The 19,339-nt window shown below is 35.3% G+C and overlaps 2 protein-coding genes across 2 annotated transcripts; one reads left to right on the forward strand and one right to left on the reverse strand.

The window, feature by feature from the left end:
* Positions 1-8,971: 8,971 nt before the first annotated feature.
* Positions 8,972-9,493, forward strand: LOC143604146 (uncharacterized). Its single transcript, XM_077080715.1, has one exon. The coding sequence runs from the start codon at positions 8,972-8,974 to the stop codon at positions 9,491-9,493; it is 522 nt and encodes a 173-aa protein (XP_076936830.1).
* Positions 9,494-13,386: 3,893 nt separating this feature from the next.
* On the reverse strand, positions 13,387-18,417 carry LOC143604149 (ABC transporter G family member 7-like). Its single transcript, XM_077080718.1, has 11 exons — positions 18,150-18,417; positions 16,256-16,446; positions 16,015-16,165; positions 15,753-15,885; positions 15,464-15,665; positions 15,104-15,380; positions 14,495-14,626; positions 14,172-14,392; positions 13,874-14,086; positions 13,700-13,784; positions 13,387-13,614 (listed from the first exon to the last, which is right to left on the reverse strand). The coding sequence occupies exons 1-11, from the start codon at positions 18,396-18,398 to the stop codon at positions 13,387-13,389; spliced, it is 2,082 nt and encodes a 693-aa protein (XP_076936833.1). The 5' UTR covers positions 18,399-18,417.
* Between the last annotated feature and the right edge of the window lie 922 nt (positions 18,418-19,339).

Here is a 19,339-nt window from a genome sequence, read left to right on the forward strand (position 1 = left end):
TAATCATTCTCTCAATGATTTAACTTAACAGGCCTTAGACATCTAAACTCTCAACACATAAGAGAAACAAATCCCATCTTGACTGCATACATCCTTGTTGACATCTCATATGATATCTGAGCTCTTTCTTAAACGTCATCGTGTTACCGAAAAACAAAGAAGAGAGTCAAGTTATCAGACTTGATGAAAAACCAGATCTAATATGCATCTCAGGTCAAAGGACACAATGATACTCGCCTTTACTCAAGGATTACTTATGATCAGTTGCACTAACTCCATGCAGTGATCCTTGAGAGCGGATCATGTCCAACATTTGTATCCCACAAATATCTATGAACCTTGGTGGCAAACCTATGCCTTATATTCATCACATGAATATCAACCAATCCGGGTTCATAATAGTCTTACCTTCATACTTGTTCCCACAAGCATGATCGACTACGGACGTTTAGAACAACATAAGTCATTCATGGATTAAACATGCAAATATAGAACATAACTCATTTAATAATTAAAACATAATTAATCACATGAGATACCCATTACATTCGTTCTTATACAAACACTAAACACAGATTAAATCCACTCACTAGAATACCGAAGTCCTAATGCACAAACATGACCCTCATGCTTTGGCCTATCGAGGAGCTTCGTGAGTGGGTCCGCAATATTTTGATCGGTATGAACTTTATGAATACATATCTTTCTCTTTTCAACTTCATCCCTTATGTAGTTGAATCTGCGCTCAATGTGCCTCGTTTTCTGATGAGCACGAGGCTCCTTGATCTGTGCAATAGCACCCTCATTGTCACAGAATATCTCTAGGGGCTCCTGAATGGTAGAGATAATCCCTAGATCCATGATGAACTTTTTCATCCATGCAGCCTCTTGGGCTGCCATTGAAGCGGCGATGTACTCAGATTCTGTAGTGGATAACGCGACAACATCCTGCTTCGAACTCTTCCAAGAGACAGCGCCTCCATTTAAGATGAAGACATATCCCGACTGTGACCGAGAATCATCTCGGTCAGTTTGGAAACTCGCATCCACGTAACCCTTTACGACGAGTTCCTCCTCACCAGACCCATATATTAAAAACATATCCTTAGTCCTTCTAAGGTATTTTAATATATTCTTGACAGCCATCCAATGACTGTCACCTGGGTTGTGTTGGTATCTACTCGTAATGCTTAAAGCATATGAGACGTCCGGTCTGGTGCACATCATTGCATACATAATAGATCCTATTGCCGAAGCATAAGGAACATGCTTCATCCTATCTTGCTCTTCCTTAGAGCTAGGACTTTGGGATGAGCTTAACACGGTTCCTCTTGGAATAGGTACCAAACCTTTCTTAGAGTTTTCCATCCTGAACCTTTTCAGGATTTTATCAATGTACGCACTTTGATTGAGTCCGATCAATTTTCTTTGTCTATCCCTATAGACCTTTATTCCCAAGATATATGTCGCTTCTCCAAGATCCTTAATTGAGAAACGACTACTTAACCACGCTTTAACGTTTTCCATACTTGGTATATCATTTCCAAATAAAAGTATATCATCGACATACAAAATAAGGAAAATGATTATACTCCCACTAGCCCATTTATACACACACGCCTCATCACCGTTTTGGACGAAACCAAACGCTTTGATTTCTTCATTAAAACGATGATTCCACATCCGTGATGCTTGTTTCAACCCGTAGATTGATTTCTTTAACTTACAAACTTTATCAGGATTAGATGGATCGACAAAACCTTCAGGCTGAACCATATGGACATCTTCCTCAAGATATCCATTTAGAAAAGCGGTCTTGACATCCATTTGCCATATCTCATAATCAAAATGAGCTGCAATGGCAAATAATATCCTGATCGACTTAAGCATCGCGACCGGCGAGAAGGTTTCATCATAATCAATCCCTTGAGTTTGCGTGAAACCTTTTGCTACAAGTCGTGCTTTGTAAGTATCTAAATTTCCATGCATATCGGTTTTCCTTTTGAAGACCCACTTACATCCAACCAGTTTGGAGTTAAGTGGACGATCAACCAATTCCCAAACTTGGTTATCGTGCATGGATTGCATCTCGGCGCTCATGGCTTCAAGCCACTTGTCACAATCAGGTTGTGACATAGCATCTTTGTAGGAGATCGGTTCATCCGAATCGACCAAGTAACAATCATCCACAAGAAATCCATATTTCTTGGGAGGTCGACTAATCCTATTAGATCTGCGAACAACGTGTGTATGATCAACCATTTGATCATCTTCAACATCCTCGTGTTGAAAGCTAGTATCGACCAACTGTGTATCATCAAGTGATTCTTGAACCTCTTCAAGTTCCACTTTCTTTTCACTAGGTCCTTCCATAAGGAACCTAGTTTCTAAGAAGTATCCTTTGCGTGAAACAAACACTTTTTGTTCACTAGGATCATAGAATATATATCCTATATCATCCTTTGGGTATCCTATGAAGATACACCTGATGGATCGAGCCTCAAGCTTATTTGGGGTGTCACGTTTAACATAAACTATGCATCCCCATACCCTTAAATATGAAAAAGATGGAACCTTTCCATGCCACACTTCATAGGGTATTCGATCCACCTTTTTGGTCGGGGCCATATTCAAAATACGAGCCGCTGTAAGTAGCGCATATCCCCAAAATGACGGCGGTAGTGAGCTTCGTGCCATCATTGATCGAACCATGTCCAACAGTGTTCGATTCCTCCTCTCGGATACTCCGTTATGTTGAGGAGTTCCAGGAGGAGTGAGCTGTGAAATAATTCCACAATCTCTAAGATGACTTTGAAAAGCATCACTTAGGTACTCGCCTCCTCTATCGGAGCGGAGTACCTTGATTGTTCGGTCGAGCTGATTTTGTACTTCATTTTGAAATTCCTTGAATATTTCAAAGGCTTCATGTTTGTGTTTCATTAGATACACATACCCATATCGACTAAAATCGTCGGTAAAGGTAATGAAGTACCTTTCACTATTCCTACTAGCTGGCTTGAAAGGTCCGCATACATCCGTATGTATGATACCTAACAAATCCTTAGCCCTTTCATTTGTACCTTTGAAAGGCTCTTTGGTCATCTTGCCTTGAATACAAGATTCACACTCATCAAACGAACCTAACTCGTTTGTTTTCAAAAGACCTTTCTTTTGGAGAGTATTTATACGATTCTTGTTTATGTGTCCAAGGCGACAATGCCAAATGTAGGAATCACTCAAATCCTTTTTGAGTCTTTTAGTAGAAGTTTGATATAATGAGCTATTTGAGGTATTATCATGAACCAATTCATAAATACCGTTGTTTGGTACAGCTTTAAAATAAAAGATACCATTAGATGAGACATGCATTTCTGATCTTACAAATTTAAAGTCAAAGTTACATTGTCTAAGAAGGTGCACAGAAATAATGTTCCTAGTCAAACTAGGAGCATACAAAACATTTTTCAAAACAACTTCCAAACCACTTGGAAGCGATAAAGTGAAGTCTCCTCTAGCGACCACGTGCACCCTTGCACCGTTGCCCATGAAAAGATTCACTTCGCCCTTCTTTAAGTCTTCATTCCTTTTGAACCCCTGCAACCAATTGCAAATATGAGTTCCACATCCGGTATCCAATACCCATGTGTTAGAAGAAATAAGATTTAGCTCAACATTAATCATAAAGACATTACCCGAGGTATGCGCCACATTCCTCTTGTCTTTTAGCTCTTTTAGGTAGACCGGACAATTGCGTTTCCAGTGTCCGGTCTCCCCACAACCAAAACAAGGATCATCCTTATGACCCTTCGGTTCCATAACCTTTTGTTTCTTTGCCATAACCGGTGATTTGCCCTTACCCTTAAGATGCAGAGGTGGACCCTTTCTTTTTGCTACCTTAGCCTTAGGATTGGGTTGAGATCGATTCTTGGATCTGCCTTCATTGATCGCAAACATGGGTAAAACCCTTTTACCCATGCTCGCCTCGGCTGTCTTAAGCATTGAGTGAAGTTCTCCAATGGTTTTGTCCCAGCCGTTCATGTTATAATTTAACACGAAAGTGTCGAACCTTTTCGACAAAGAGTTAAGGATCAAATCCGTTGCTAACTCTTTTGAGATGGGACAATTGAGTTTGGCGAGGCGATCAATGTAACTTTTCATCTTAAGTACATAAGTTGAAACTGGTTGATTATCATCCATTCTACATGCATGCAAGGCTCGAACTGTTTCGAACCTTTCAACTCTTGATTGCTTAAGGAACATTTCCTTAAGTTGAGTAATCATGTCGTATGCATTATGGTTTTCGAAATCCTTTTGGATTTCGGGAACCATAGTCGCCAACATGAGGCATGACACTTGAATGGAATCTTCCGTAAGTTTGACCCAATTCATATATTCGACCTCACTACCCTCTTCCGGTTCTTCGGGGATAGGTGTTTCCAAAACATGATATAATTTTTCTTGTTTTAGAACAATCCTTAAATTTCGGAACCAATCCGAAAAGTTATTGTGGTTAAGGCGGTCTTTAGCGAGAATAGATCGGAGAGAGACATTTTGGACGTTAGGGATTATGTTGTCGTCGACGTGTGCGGCCATCTGCAGAATTTTAATTAAGTTCATTTTAGTGTTTTACCTTTTTAATTATTAATACCCTTTTATATATATACCAAATATAATTAATAATTAAAATCTAGAATCCAACGATAAACCCGACTCCGGTTAGGTGACCTTTTTCCCATTGTCGATTTATCAAGGTAGTTATTCATAACAATTGCAAACCCTTTTGCAACTTCTAGAGTTTATGGGACCGGTTCGAAATCATATTTCGTGTCGGCATGTTTATCCCATCAACACCTATTAGACCCCATGTTTGGGTGACCCTCTTCACATGGTTCTAATTTAAGTCGTCCTACTTGTATCAACTTGTAATATTAACATACAAACGGTTAGGTGACCTTTTTCCCATTTATATGCCAATATTACCTTAACATATTAATTTACTCTTACGCGGTTAGGTGACCTTTTTCCAACTAAGAGCTTACTAATATGTTAAGCGTTATACAAAAGGATGGTGTTTAACTTATTATCCTTAATTTTAAAAGGGATTTTTAGTTTTAATAATTCTAGTTGTAAAACTTTAAATCATGTTCTAACATGCATTTAGTAACATGATATTTTGAAACCATTTTCAAAATTCTAATTTATAATAAAGCCATTTTATTATGGGCGTGAGACGGCTAGTTAATAAATCCATTTTATTAAACTATGTGTCACGTAATTACCGATAATTATTAGAACCCGTTTTATGCTTTGTTAATTAATTCTATGTGACGAAGTTGATATCCTAATATCTAACAACCACACAATCAAACAATCAATTAATTAACAAGCATACACAATTATACTAGACACGAGCCACTAAGTTAGACCACACTTGTTAGCCGAAACAAGTGTGTGTCTTAGGTCCGATCCTAAGGGACACATGACACATGGATGTTGTAGCTCCCACTCGATCCCGCATCCAAATGCTTCGAGCATCTTCTTCAACCCCGTTGTGATCCATTGGGCTTGAACTTGGGCCTTAGCTTCCATAAGCTTCCATTTGGGCTTAATTGGTGGGCTTAGGTCCTTTTGGGCTTGAATCCCTTTAATGGGCTTGTGAGACCCATTATCACCATACCCGGCCCAATTAGGCCCAAATTTCCAATTTTGCAATCTTCTTTAATTTTACAAAATCAAATGTCCTAATACATTTTTTCTATAAAATAAAGATATTACAAATAACCTATTTATTACATACCCATATGAATAAATAATTACAAAATAGCCCCTAATTAATTATTACAAACCGAAACTTTGAATAATTAACAACAATCACAACATCAACCACAAACAAACATCCACTTTGGTCTACGGCTCGGTCTAGTTTTAACAAACATAACCCGTTATGTTTTAGGAACCCGTTCCAAAACCCCTTGACTTTATCGGGCCTAGCCCAACCCATTTGGGCTTGACCCAATAACTAGATTATGGGCTTCGGCCCACATGTGCAAAACACATGGGCTTCGGCCCAATTAAAAAACTCATGGGCTCGGCCCATTTAACCAAAAATGGGCTTCGGCCCATATAGCTTTTCCCTTTAATTTCCGGTTAGCCCAATAACCATATTAAAGTGGGCTTCGGCCCAAATTCACCCGAATTGGGCTTCGGCCCATTTACTCGGTTTTAATTTTTTAATTTTTTTTTTTTTGAACAAAGCCAAAAACAATAACAAGATTAAATACAAAAAAAAATCATGCATGTTAATTTTTGTATAAAATCTTTCAAGGGGAAAAAATATAAAACCGAGAACCCGAAGCTTAGTTTCCCGTATCCCGGCTCTTGATGCCATTTGTTGGGTTTCTATGGAATTTATAAATTTAGTTAACCATTTAACTAGTCACAATTAAGGCGGAAGCGAGATATTAACAAACTAAACTTATGTACACATGTGTTTATATATGTATATATTACAAAACTATATAATATATGTTCATGAATAACCTAGTTTATTCATGATATAAGATTACCAATAATCTATATGTTAGAAACCCGAGGCAAGGATCAAGTAATACGGAAAAACTAAACTATCAAAGCCATAAACACTTACATTCTTAACCTTTTAAGAGTGTAGTTAATGTTGAAGAAGATGATGATGTCGATGCTAGACTTTCAAAGGGAAAATCCTCAAACAGAATATACCCCGAGCCTCCAACACACACCGAGCTATGTTAGGGAGCTTGAACACGAAAAACCGAGACTCAACCTTTCTTCTTGATTTCGGCCGAACCCCAAAAGAAAGAAAGAAAGAGTTGTTGTTATAGTTGATGTTACTTGAAAGTCTTGATTATGATTACTTGAAATATATATATATCAAAAATGTATCTTGATCATCATTTCTTATCATCATTCAAAATCCCATGATGTTAGGTATTTTGGTTTAAGTAACCCATACTCAAGATTTGACCAAGACATGGGGTGTGGGGCCCACCCTAAAACCGGCCCCAATATATATATATATATATATTTTTTATTTATTTTATACATTATAAAATATATAAACACCCCATCTTTTATAAACCATTTTATAAAAGAACATATAATTAAATAATCATTCCAATAATAATTATTTGAATAAATAAATTAACCAATGAATTTATTTAACACTTTCAAGTAAATATTCAGAAACCCGATTTTCTGAATGAGTCGTGTTCTGTATTTGTCCTATAGATCTTATCTTAACAAATACATAATTGGTGTGTGTCTAACTCGTTATTGGGTATGACCCGTCTTGGATCAAACACGGCTAGCCACATTAACATAATTATGTGTCTCGGGCATATGGTATTCCAACATTTGCAACATTGCATATAACTTTAATTAGACACGATAGATTTGGGATTCCGACGACCTCAATAATTGAGAGGGGGGGGGGGTATTTGAAAAATGCTCCTAAAAGTCTGATCAAATGTTACAAAGATATTCGAGACGACAATGTTGAGTTTCTCCCAAAGAAAAAAAAATATCAACAAAAATGATTTTCCGAAGACCTGCAACTAACATCATTAAAATTTTGTTAGTCACGAACAAATATAATAAAATGTGGGGTAATTATACTTAACAATTTAACGTTATTTTATCATATATTTTTTTGGTTATTCCTTGGTATCATCATCATTCATCAACCCATTATATTGGTATATATGACGTCACCATTAAAAGAGTGTTTGGTGTTGAACCACGTCTAGTGAAAACTAATGACTTAAGTGGGAACATAAAATGTGGTAATAATTCACCAAGGATCTTCACTAGAGTGACAAGTTTTGTCAAAGTCAAAGACAACCTAGTCACAGAAGAAGAGGTAGTCCATGTCAACTATCTATTATCCCACTTCAACTTAAGATACGGTCTTGGTCGTTTCTCACATTATTGTTGTACATACTTATTCAAGAACTATGTAAATACTCAATACGCCACGTCATATATTATGTTTGCCAAACTATTATTCGGAAAAAAGAAGTTTATATCAAAAAGTGAAACTGGTTGATCTTGAGAGTCCAACATCAGAAAATCACCTCAACCAACGACATACTCATGTGCGAGTGAGGGAAAGAAAAACGAGTTGGGGTTTATTTGAGAAGAAAAAGTACAAAACTGCTCTTCACGTAAGGAACACACTGATGGGTTTAATCACCATTTAACAGGTTAGTATGGTCAGGTTTAATTGCAAGTTAAATGAAACCACATTGACGAAAATAACATATTTAAAACTATTGGACTAAAACCGTAGATTCGAACAAACCATATGAACGAAAACCGCAGCTTACTCTTTAATATATAATTAACAACCACTTTTAACTTTGTTATACCATATAATTAGATACCATAGCATTTTAAATGAATAACTTATAAAACTTTAGTTGTTTCTATATCAGAAAAAAAAAATTAATTAAAGTTCTTAACCATCTTAATAGTAACTTACATCTGATTAATCACTTCAATAAACTTATTTAATAAATATGGTAAAGTCACATTATAATTTTAATCTACCATTACTGTATATTAACCAATATATGTATATTATTATAATATTATAAATAGTATAAGCTATAAACTAATATTCATTCCATATTGTATTAAAAATTAAAATAGGAAGTACTTGAGGACTGAGGCAGCCTTTCACTCTCCCAAAATCCAAAATAAACTTTGACCAATTATTATTATTCACCAGATACTATTTTGTTACAAAATAGGCCCACACGCATACTTGTCACACCACAACTTTTACAATGTCAAAATGTATTCCCCTTTCCTATACTTTTCTTTCACGCGTAATTATGCACACAATAACATATTTATATGTCTACTTACCAACACTAACAAGCAACACATTAACACACAACTAAATTACTAAATCATTGATAACAAAAAAAAAATGGGTAACTATGCATCATCATGCAGTTTCATCGTTGTTTCGATCGCGAAAAGTAATAAGCCGGCTAGAGTTGTATTCCCCTCGGGCGAAATTCGGGTGGTTCAGGAGCCTACGAAGGTGGCGGAGGTCATGCTCGAGTGTCCGGGATTTTTCATGGTCAACGCACGGACGTTAACCATCAACCGTTGTTTCACGCCTCTTTTGGCGGACGAGGATTTGGAGATGGGAAATGTTTATGTTATGTTTCCTATGAGGAGAGTGAACTCAATGGTTACTCCCACGGATATGGGTGTTTTTTGGATGACAGGTGGTAACACGCGTAAACAAATATTAACAACAGACGGTGGTGGTGGTGGTGGTGTTGGTGGTAGTGAAGTGAATGTAGTCGAGCAGCCGAGGTTGGTGGTGGATGTGCCGGAATTTAGTTATAGGTTGGCGGTTTGTAGGTCTCGAAAGCCGGTTTTGGATACGATTATGGAGGAACCGGTTTGTGTGAAGTATAGAATGGTAAATTGGATATAGTAGTTAGTATTTTGGTTAGTCATTCACAGGGCCAGCCATGGCATATGACAGAGGGGTCGACGGCCATAGGTCCGACTACCCGTTAGGCCCGAGTTTTTTTTTTTTTTAAATTATATGTATTTTTATAAAAAAAACTATATGTGTACTTAATGTTTAATCTTAATTAAGTAACAACTAACTTGGTTTAGTGGTAAAAGGTATGACTTCCAACCCAAATGTTATGGGTTCTAATCTCATTTGATGCATTATTAAGCTTATTTTTATACATTAGTTTTTTACACAACCCAAGTCACAACCAAAGAAATCAATTTAAAAAATAAATTATTTAAACCAAACAAAATACTATTTTTACTTTGGCCCAAAATATTTTTCGCCTTCAGCCCAGTTTTTTTTTCAATTCTCGGAGCCGGCCCTAGTAATTCAGGATTAGAAATATGAAAGTTAGGTTTAGATTTGATATGTTATAAAAGTGATATGATATGTTATTATATAATACAAAGCTTGTTTATCACTATATATGTGTATACATATATACTTTTAAATTTTGATGACTGAAAATTGTTTTTATGTAACCAGGACTAAGAACGAGCGTAGTGGGGCGTTTTTTTTTTTGAGGGGGGGGGGGTGTTGCTGGTAATTGGTTGTTTTTTTTAATATAAAAAACGATAAAATAATAGTGAGGTAATGATTTGAATAAGCTCCATCCACTACTGACTACACCTATTTTAGTAAAAAAAAAACCCCTACGGTGGCGTGACGCCACATGACGCAAAACGCCCCCATAGGGGCTCCATCCACTACACATCGTCTAACTAAAACTAAAAGTTACCCAAATAAGCTTCGTTACGGGATAAGAGGTTAAATGATGCAGGATTATCTCGGATATCTTTTATTTTTATAGTTAATTTGAATTTCCTATTTTATCTTGTTTGGTTTCCTAATTTAAGTGTGATTCTATCCTATAGGTTGAGATCAATGGTTTATTGTTTAATTAGTTTTTGATAAGAGGTTAAATGATGCAAGTTTTTTGAGCTATTAATCGCTTCCGAAACTACATCATTAAAAGTGCATGGTTGTCCAAAACTAATCTAATATTCGGCTTTAGCAAAGGTTGGTCAAGAGGGCAACGTCACAGCATCAGTTCACGCCAACCGAATTACCTACCAGACAACGCACTTATTCATGAAACTTTGTGTCGTTTCAGTGAAACGCTGTATTGGTTCGCTAAGCATATAAACGCAGTTTTTCGTATATTTCGGGTTAGACACCACATATACACTATTACTAATTCTTAATCTTCTAAATCATCCAAGTATCCAACTGATATTTAGAACAAGTGAACAACTAATTGATATATCTTATTCAAAAACTGTCCACATATACTTATGTTACATAATGGGTTAATCTGCGTGTCACCTATGACAGCGCGCGCTAAACCACTCTGAAGGTTTTCCTCAAACTTCGGTTATTCAACCCGTTATGTCTGTCGATGACACGTGGGCAGTATGGTCATCGCGACAAAGCTTTCCATTACATTTGCCTTTAATCTTGGAGGCAATCTTAGCAAACATTTCCTCCCTTTGGGGGCGGTTTGCGTAAGTTCAAGTTTTAAAAATAATCAATGATAAGTCTTTGATTTTTCTTTTGGGGTTTAAAAATAGATTGAATTTCAAGTTTTAAAAAGGTACAATTTGTGTAATTTTGCTTTATTGCAAGTTCAAGTTCTTTACGGTCCAAATAACAGTTTAACCTTATATGATAGTAATATATTATCATAACATAGTTATTTCTATTTGAAAAACCAAACAACAACCTGTTATTTTTAATAATGTCAAAATGATATTATAAAACAAAAAGAAACAAAATACCTACTAATAATGTAAGGTAAAATAAAGTATTGTGTGAGTTTGAAGATAGAAAAGAGCATACTTTAGAAGTGAATATTAGAATATTATTTATTTTAAATTTTAAATGTCCAAAAAAAAAAAAAAATTCCAATGTTTTGATTAGTTAAAAGAGATTAGTTAGCACCTTTTTTAGTTTATGGGGTGGGGGATCTCGGATGCATGGAGTTGGTGGACCACCATTTACATCCTTAATATTTAAAATTTACTTATATTAAAATGTATGTTTATTTGATTATTTTTAATAAAAAGCTTTTTATAGGAATATGTATGAAATAAATATATTGAATTTATATATTTTCAAAACTTATTTATAAACATCAGAAAATCCACAATAAAGACATAAAAATGAAGATAAGGACTAACAATAAAAGGATACTTCATTTAAGTTTGTTTCATTAGATCAATCTCTATCAGAAAATTAAATAATCAATTAAAGTAAGATAAAAGGCTTGCCTTTATTTGTACTATAATTGAATCATCTATATAACATTATAACTATATTATGAAACATTTTTTTGACGTTGACCTGATGTTGACAATGAATATGATGTTGATGAATGTAAATTTTAAACACATAATATAAAACAAAAATTATTTTAATATCTTAATTTTTGTTGAGATCATGATCTATATTTTTAACAAAAATTATACGAATGTTTTTCTTTAAATGACTCGATTACAGTTCATAAGACACTCGAGATCGTAATGCTAAAAGCTTTAATTTATAAAACTCGTTTAAACAAATGCGACAGGCCCAAACCCAACTTTAACTACACTTACGAACCCAAACAAGTTTATTAATTTTATAAATATTATTATGTATAATTAATTATCATGGTAAAAATAACTAAATAATGTATATTATTCTTAATATATAAAACTATAATTATATATATATATATGCCTGTATACACGTATAATAATAATAATAATAATAACAAATTAATAATTTAAACAAACATGCAAAATGGCAGTAACACCCTGAGTTAACGCTGAATTTAGACCGAGATAACAATTTGGACGAAATTGGCAACGGTTCCGAAACATCGAGAGTCTAATTGCAAAAAAAAATACTTTTGAACGAAATTCGCAAATGAAACCAAACATTAGGGACAATTTTGACACCTTACTCATATAATAAATCATATAATAAAGAAAGAGTACAAAGACATTTCTACCCCTGATTTAACAATTAAATTTAAGAAGGTTAGTGATTTGGATGTAATTGGGGAATTAAGAAACGTGGATGGTCCATATGCAAAAAATAAAAATAAAAATAAATAAAAAAACCTTTTGGACTAAATTCGCATTATTTGCCAAACCATAAGAACGAAAATGACACTTTACTCCACAAATAAATAATTATACTCGTACAAATAAATATTATAAGATAATTAATAAATAACAAACTAACAAAGCCTGACACTGAAAGTTACAACTCAAACTCAAGCTTTGATATAGAGCTCAAAATGAGATAAGCCGAGCTCAATCTCAGCTAGTTTTATATTTATAGAAATAGTCAGGTAGGCCTGAACCCACAACGTCAAATTTCAATAAAAATAAGGAACACATAAATATGTACCAACCAAACATGAACACATAAATATGTAAAAGAACATAACTAAACCAAACATGAACACATAAATATGTACCAACCAAGATATCATAAAGGATTCTATTAAAAAGATCCAGTCACTAGTATGTGTCAAGAATCCAACATTGGACAGAAAGATTCTTTCTTTCTTATATGTAATTTGGAATCATTAAAACCGCTACCGAGGTTTACCTAGAACATATGTAGTACTAAGTATGTCGCTTATTTGTCCACCATGCAGACTCTTTAAATTCAAGAACCTGTATGAGATCAACGCGAAAGTATAATGATAATAATCACAAACCGTCTAGCTCAAACAGACTAAGTTCGGCTTCAGCCGGAGGAGATTCAAGCTGCAGTGGTTCGGATTTACCTTGGTCAGCGTTTGGAGTCTAGAGTATCTCAAATGACTGGCCCGGTGAGTCGTCGCTTTCCACCAGCTCTTCGGGTTCTACTTGTGGTTCGGGCTGGTCAGCTGGCGGTGGTTCAAGTGGTTGGTATTTGGGTTTGTTTTTCTCTAGAAGGAAGTATGTTGTGCAATACCAAAATAACAGAATTCTGCTTTGAGCCATCACTGTTTCGGATATGGTACTACCGCCAAAAGAAAGCCTCTCTAGAGCCTGTATCACGATATTTATAAACGGTTCGGGTCAATGCGGGTTTGACTTGTGTCTACATAACTAAAGATGGGTGTGATTTACTGACCTGTTCTCCAGATTGGATATCAAAAGAATTTTGATGTTCAAACTGAAGGCCTTTAAACTCGTTAATGCAAAGTCCTTGAAACGCCCTGAAACAATAATCGAAGACGATAAATATTATCTCGTAATGAACTAAAAGTATTCTTTTTAATGCAACATGAAATAAAATCTACTCAACCATCTTATGAGAGAAACACGTGTGATCCAACGAAAGATGATAGGGGTGTTATCGGCATTCACATAATATCCACCAAACACGATAAACACGGTCATCAAAGACGGGCCCAATGCCAAAGCTGCTTCAGTGGTTGGAACCATAGCTCCCACGGTTAAACCCATTGCCGATGCAGCAAAAGACTCCACGGTCACTATTCCACTAAACTTCCCAAATCTAAAAAAAAAAATTATAACCTTTTCACATGCCTTCAAACCAATTAGAAAATTTTAATTTAATAATATTCGGTTAATATATTTACCTAGATAGAGATGGATGGAGGCATGCCATAGGATAAAGAATCGTGCCAAATAATAATGGAAATGCAGCTCCAACGGGGATCTCGGCAATTAACTTAGATAATAAATACGGTCCTAATAAATAAGAACCCTTTGCACGCTCACGATCGACTATTGCACGTTCTTTTGGAAAAACACCAACAGTTTTTGTAAGTGCAGCCATTGCAGTGTTTATAGCAGCAACCTATGTATGTGTATTCAAGTGACTAAATAAAACGTGTATTAAACGATCCGACTTTACAGGTTTTAAAGCTATCAAAAGATTTATATGTGCAAGAATATATACCTGAAGCAAGCCCATTCTATCCTGTATTGATGTTTGAGACTTTCCCATTCTCCAAAAAACCGACCCGAAAATTAGCGCTGATGCGATTGACATCCTTGTTCTGACTTTATTTGTGGGTCCGTCACGGGAAGCCTGGTTAATTTCAGACTAAATGTTAGCCGTATGAATATAAAATATGGCTCGCTTATTATAACCCATAAGTGTTTAGATGGTTGAGTTGAATCACAGGTCAAAAGAGGTTAACTGAACAAACGATTGAACACAAACAGCTAAACGAACGGGATTTTCTTGTTTGTGGTTCATTCATTAAGATAATGAATGTGTTCATGTTCATTCGTTGATGGCATAAGCGAACGGTTCATGAACTTAAATGAGCGAATATAAATAAGCACAGAGAAATGAACATAACTGAGAAAGCATCAATTAAAAGTAAATGTGAATATCAATCTGTTGGGCCTAAAAGTTATTAAAACTAGACTAAATTGTAATGGGCCTAACGATTTATATTAATACATAAACGAACAAACTTAAAACAAACGTAAACTAACAACTAACAAACAGAGATGAACATAAACGAACAAACATAAGATGAATAGAAGCTGTTGTTACCTGCATCCACGCACGTTTAAGAAGTAATGAAAATTGCCTCCTCCAACCAATAACACCTTTGGCTTTAGATTTTCTTTTCAATTTATTATTATCCTTCAAGACCACACTTTTGGTGATTGTTGATGCATAAAAGGTTGAAGAAATCTGTTCAGAAAACGATTCCACGAGGCTATCAATCCGTTTGCGAGAAGAGTCAACACTTTCAGATGAACTATAGTCAACTGATATCAAATCAGCTAGAAACTCAGCAGGGTTTACATGATCTGGACAAACATACCTGTTAAAGTAACAGATTATCAGTTTGTAATCTTACCAATAACAAGGCAATGCGCAATATTTCAGCTATTAACATTTAACAACCCAAATTTTGAAAAGTAGGTTAGCGATTCATCGCCTGCTGGACCAGCATATACAAGTTCACCCTCTGTCAGCAACACGATGTCATCAAATTTTGCATAGACTGAACCTCTCGGTTGGTGTATTGAGCATATTACTGTGTGTCCATCTTGTGCTAGTTGTCTAAGAGTTTCCATTACTTTCTCTGCTTGAAATGCATCTAATCCTGCAAGCATAATCAACATTATTGTTATTTGATGGTTTCATGTAAACCACCTTAATGAAGAAACTTGTTAAAAAAAATTATGCCTACCGGTTGTTGGTTCATCAGCAAATATAACCGAAGGACTAGCAATTAGTTCACAAGCCATTGATAACCGTTTTTTCTCGCCTCCACTTACTCCACGGACTTTGGCATCACCAACTCGGGTGTCCACGCAACTAACCTTTTAAAGCAATAGAGTAAACAACACAGGAATTGAGAATGATATTTCATAATCCACTTATGACTTTTGTCTAATATAGTTATCAATCTACTTTATCAGATAAAAGGTGAAGAAATCAGTGAAACTCACCAAGCCGAGTTTGAACAAAAGATTGTTTATATATTCATCTTTATCTTCCTTTGAATATGTATCCTTCAGTTGGAGTTCAGCTGCAAGAGACAATGTCTCCCGAACAGTTAATTGTGAGAAGAAAAGATCCTCTTGTCTGACATAAGCAAATCTGTGCGGATTTTATAAAGTAAGAATTCCTCAATAAATAGCTTAACTCCTCATAGAAAAAATGATGAGATTTGTGGATGCTTTGGCTTACTTGAAGGACTTGTTTGACATCCGTTGACCATTGACCTCCAGCAGGCCTGATAAGTGTAGCCTAGATGATGCTGCAGTCTGGCCCGCTAGCACATTGAGGAGGGTTGTCTTCCCTGATCCAGATGGGCCCATTATTGCAAGCAGCCTTCCAGATTTTGCCTCTCCACATACATTCTTAAGCAAAAACCGCACCTGAAAATTGTCAAGGTTAGTTAGTAAGGTAGTTAGTTAGTTAGTTATTTAGTTACTGAGCTGTTCACCCTTGTACATACATTTCTCTTGTGTATGCTTTAGGTACTTGAACAGTTAGTTAGATTGATCTAGCTTCCTATATAAAGGAGTGCTATGCTTGTATTGATTCATTCAATCTGATACAAAGTAATCAATGAGCAAAATATTCTATTAACACTAAAATCAACTAGTTTACAAGCAATGGCACAAATCAAATCGCAAGAGCTTAATTTAGGGCTGTAAACGAACCATACGTTCAACAAACCGTCCGGCGGAAAGTTCATTTACGTTCGTTTAATAAACAGAGGAATATGAATAATAAAATCGGTTCGATTAATCAAATAAACGAACATGAACAAAGGTCATGTTTCGTTCATTTATGTTTGTAGACATTCGTTTATGTTCGTTTGTTTAGATTCATCCATGTTCATTTGTTTATGTTCCTTCATTAAAATTAAAGGCTTTTTATATTTTATATTCTTTAGTTTATTATCCAAACATTCAAACTTTGGGAAACTTAGACCTTTCACACTATTTTTTTATAACAATGATTATGTTTAATTGTTTATTATATCTAATGCTTGGGATTAACAATGTTGTTTTATACTTCTATATTTTCAAATTATTATATCTAATGCTTCGGACTAACAATGTTGTTTTATACATTCATATTTTCAAATTAATATATGTTCGTTTAGCGTTTGTTTAGAAAGTTAACAAACACACACGAACAAGTTCATTTCCTTAACAAACGAACACGAACACAAAATTCCGTTCAGTTATGTTCTCGCGAGACGCGAACCGTCCATTTGCGTTCGTTTTATACATTCAAATTAATATGTTTGTCTACGTTCGTTTGCATTGGTTTAAAGTTAGCGAACGAACCTGAACAAGATCATTTCCTTAACAAACGAACACAGACATAGGGGTGCAAACGAGCCGAGCTGCTCGCGAGCTACTCGAGATCGGCTCGTTAAAAAGCTCGATCGAGCCGAGCTTAATCGAGCCCGAGCCTAAAAGTAAGCTCGTTTAATAAACGACCCCGAGCCCGACCTTCACTTATCAATCTCGAGCCAGCTCGCGAGCCTAAATGAGCCTGCTATTTATATGATTTTTAAGAATATATATTTAATAATTATTAATTAATATATATAACATTGTGTAAAAAAAAAATATAACTAAATAATATATATTATTTTATACATAAAACCACAATAGAAAACAGTATATAAAAATAATTATAACTGTATAAAAAACAATTGATAAATAATAAACGAGCCGAGCTCGAGCTTGAAAATCTAATCACGAGCCGAGCTCGAGCTTTGAAAATAGAGCTCGAAACGAGCCGAGCTCGAGCTATGTGTCTCGGCTCGGCTCGTTTGCACCCCTGAGTGACAGACACAGAATTTCATTCAGTTATGTGTTCATGAACCGTTATAAAAGCTTAACAAACAAACATATCAGGCATATGATCCGAATTACATCTCAAGCACCATAGATAAACCTATCAACCGCACAATTACACCTAATTAACACAAAATTAACTAATCACTTATCAACAACCCTAACTACATCAATCACATAAACTCCTAAATCAACATGCAGTAATAATCAACTAATAATTAACTAATTATACTATTATAAACATATAAACAATAACTAACCGATTTAGATGCCTTATCAGTCACACAGCACGTAATATTCGTCCACTGGACAGTCACCGGATACACTTTATCCGAAACCGAAGCTTCAGAATCCGAAACCGCGCCTTCGGTTTCGTCTTCTTCGGTTTCGGTTTCCGGCAAGTACGCCGGGCCGGGGCCGGGGCCGGAGAAGAGGCGGAGGAGTAACGCCGCCGCGACGGCGGCGAGAATCTGGCCTACACCGCCACCGGTGCCGGAGATTTTAAGCATTTTAGTTTGTTGTGAGTATTTGCTGCACGTAAGCTTAAAAGATGTTATCTTCTATTTGGGATTTTATGGTTCACTACTGACTACTAGTAGTATGTTTTCCTTAGAAAATGTATATTTTATTCGCAAATTGGACTTTAATAATTACGAAAACGAAATGTTTTAATTAAGTTGCTCATGCAAATTTTCTTAAATCGAGTGTGGCTGATTTTTTTGTTTCAAAAAAGAAATGGAAGATAAAATGTGGGTATGGGTGCAAACGAGCCGAGCCAAGCGTTTAACTTACACAGAGCTCAAGCTCGAGCTCGGCTCGTTTACTATCTATCAATTATTTTTTGTGTAATTATAGTTATGTTTATTTATTTTTTTATAAAATTATATATATACTAATTAATAATTATTAAATATGCATTCTATTATAATTTGATGTATAAAGTAATATATATTATTTAGTTATGTTTATTCTAAAACTTAATTTGAGGCTCTGGTCGAATAAAGCTCAGCTCATTTCAAGCTTTTTATTGCTCCGGTATTAAGAAGCTTGCGAGCGGCATAACTTTTTTCACACCCCTGACAAATAGTTTGTTTATGGCCATCAAATAGTTTGTTTCTGCCCATCACATTTTTAAAGTTTTAGATTATATATCATTTATATATCTATATCTATATCTATATTACTTTATAAAACATGTAGTCAACTTTTCATCTTCCTATACACTCTCTCGCCTTTGAATTAAATGCACATTAAGGTCTCCGGGAGCATCCTCAATGTTTTCCGGCGAATTCAATTCAACGGCGACTGTTACCCTATGGCATTAACAACCCATTAATTTTATCAATTGAAAATCCATTGAGATGCTCGCTCGTTACGTTACGTTACCACCCCTCTGCGTGAAACATTAAATCAAATGAAGACGTGCTACCTTCAATCATGCCCTCCTACA

Source organism: Bidens hawaiensis, unplaced genomic scaffold, assembly GCF_021521415.1.
Source record: "Bidens hawaiensis isolate Kalapana, Puna unplaced genomic scaffold, B.hawaiensis_p1.1 tig00064036_1, whole genome shotgun sequence".
NCBI lineage: Eukaryota > Viridiplantae > Streptophyta > Magnoliopsida > Asterales > Asteraceae > Bidens > Bidens hawaiensis.

Coding starts and splice junctions, on each gene's coding strand:
- LOC143604146 (XM_077080715.1), top strand. CDS start 8,972: ATGGGTAACTATGCATCATCATGCAGTTTCATCGTTGTTTCGATCGCG.
- LOC143604149 (XM_077080718.1), bottom strand. CDS start 18,398: ATGCTTAAAATCTCCGGCACCGGTGGCGGTGTAGGCCAGATTCTCGCC. Junction 16,166..16,255: donor ATGTCAAACAAGTCCTTCAA/GTAAGCCAAAGC, acceptor AAATCCGCACAG/ATTTGCTTATGTCAGACAAG. Junction 15,666..15,752: donor TGCTGATGAACCAACAACCG/GTAGGCATAATT, acceptor TTATGCTTGCAG/GATTAGATGCATTTCAAGCA.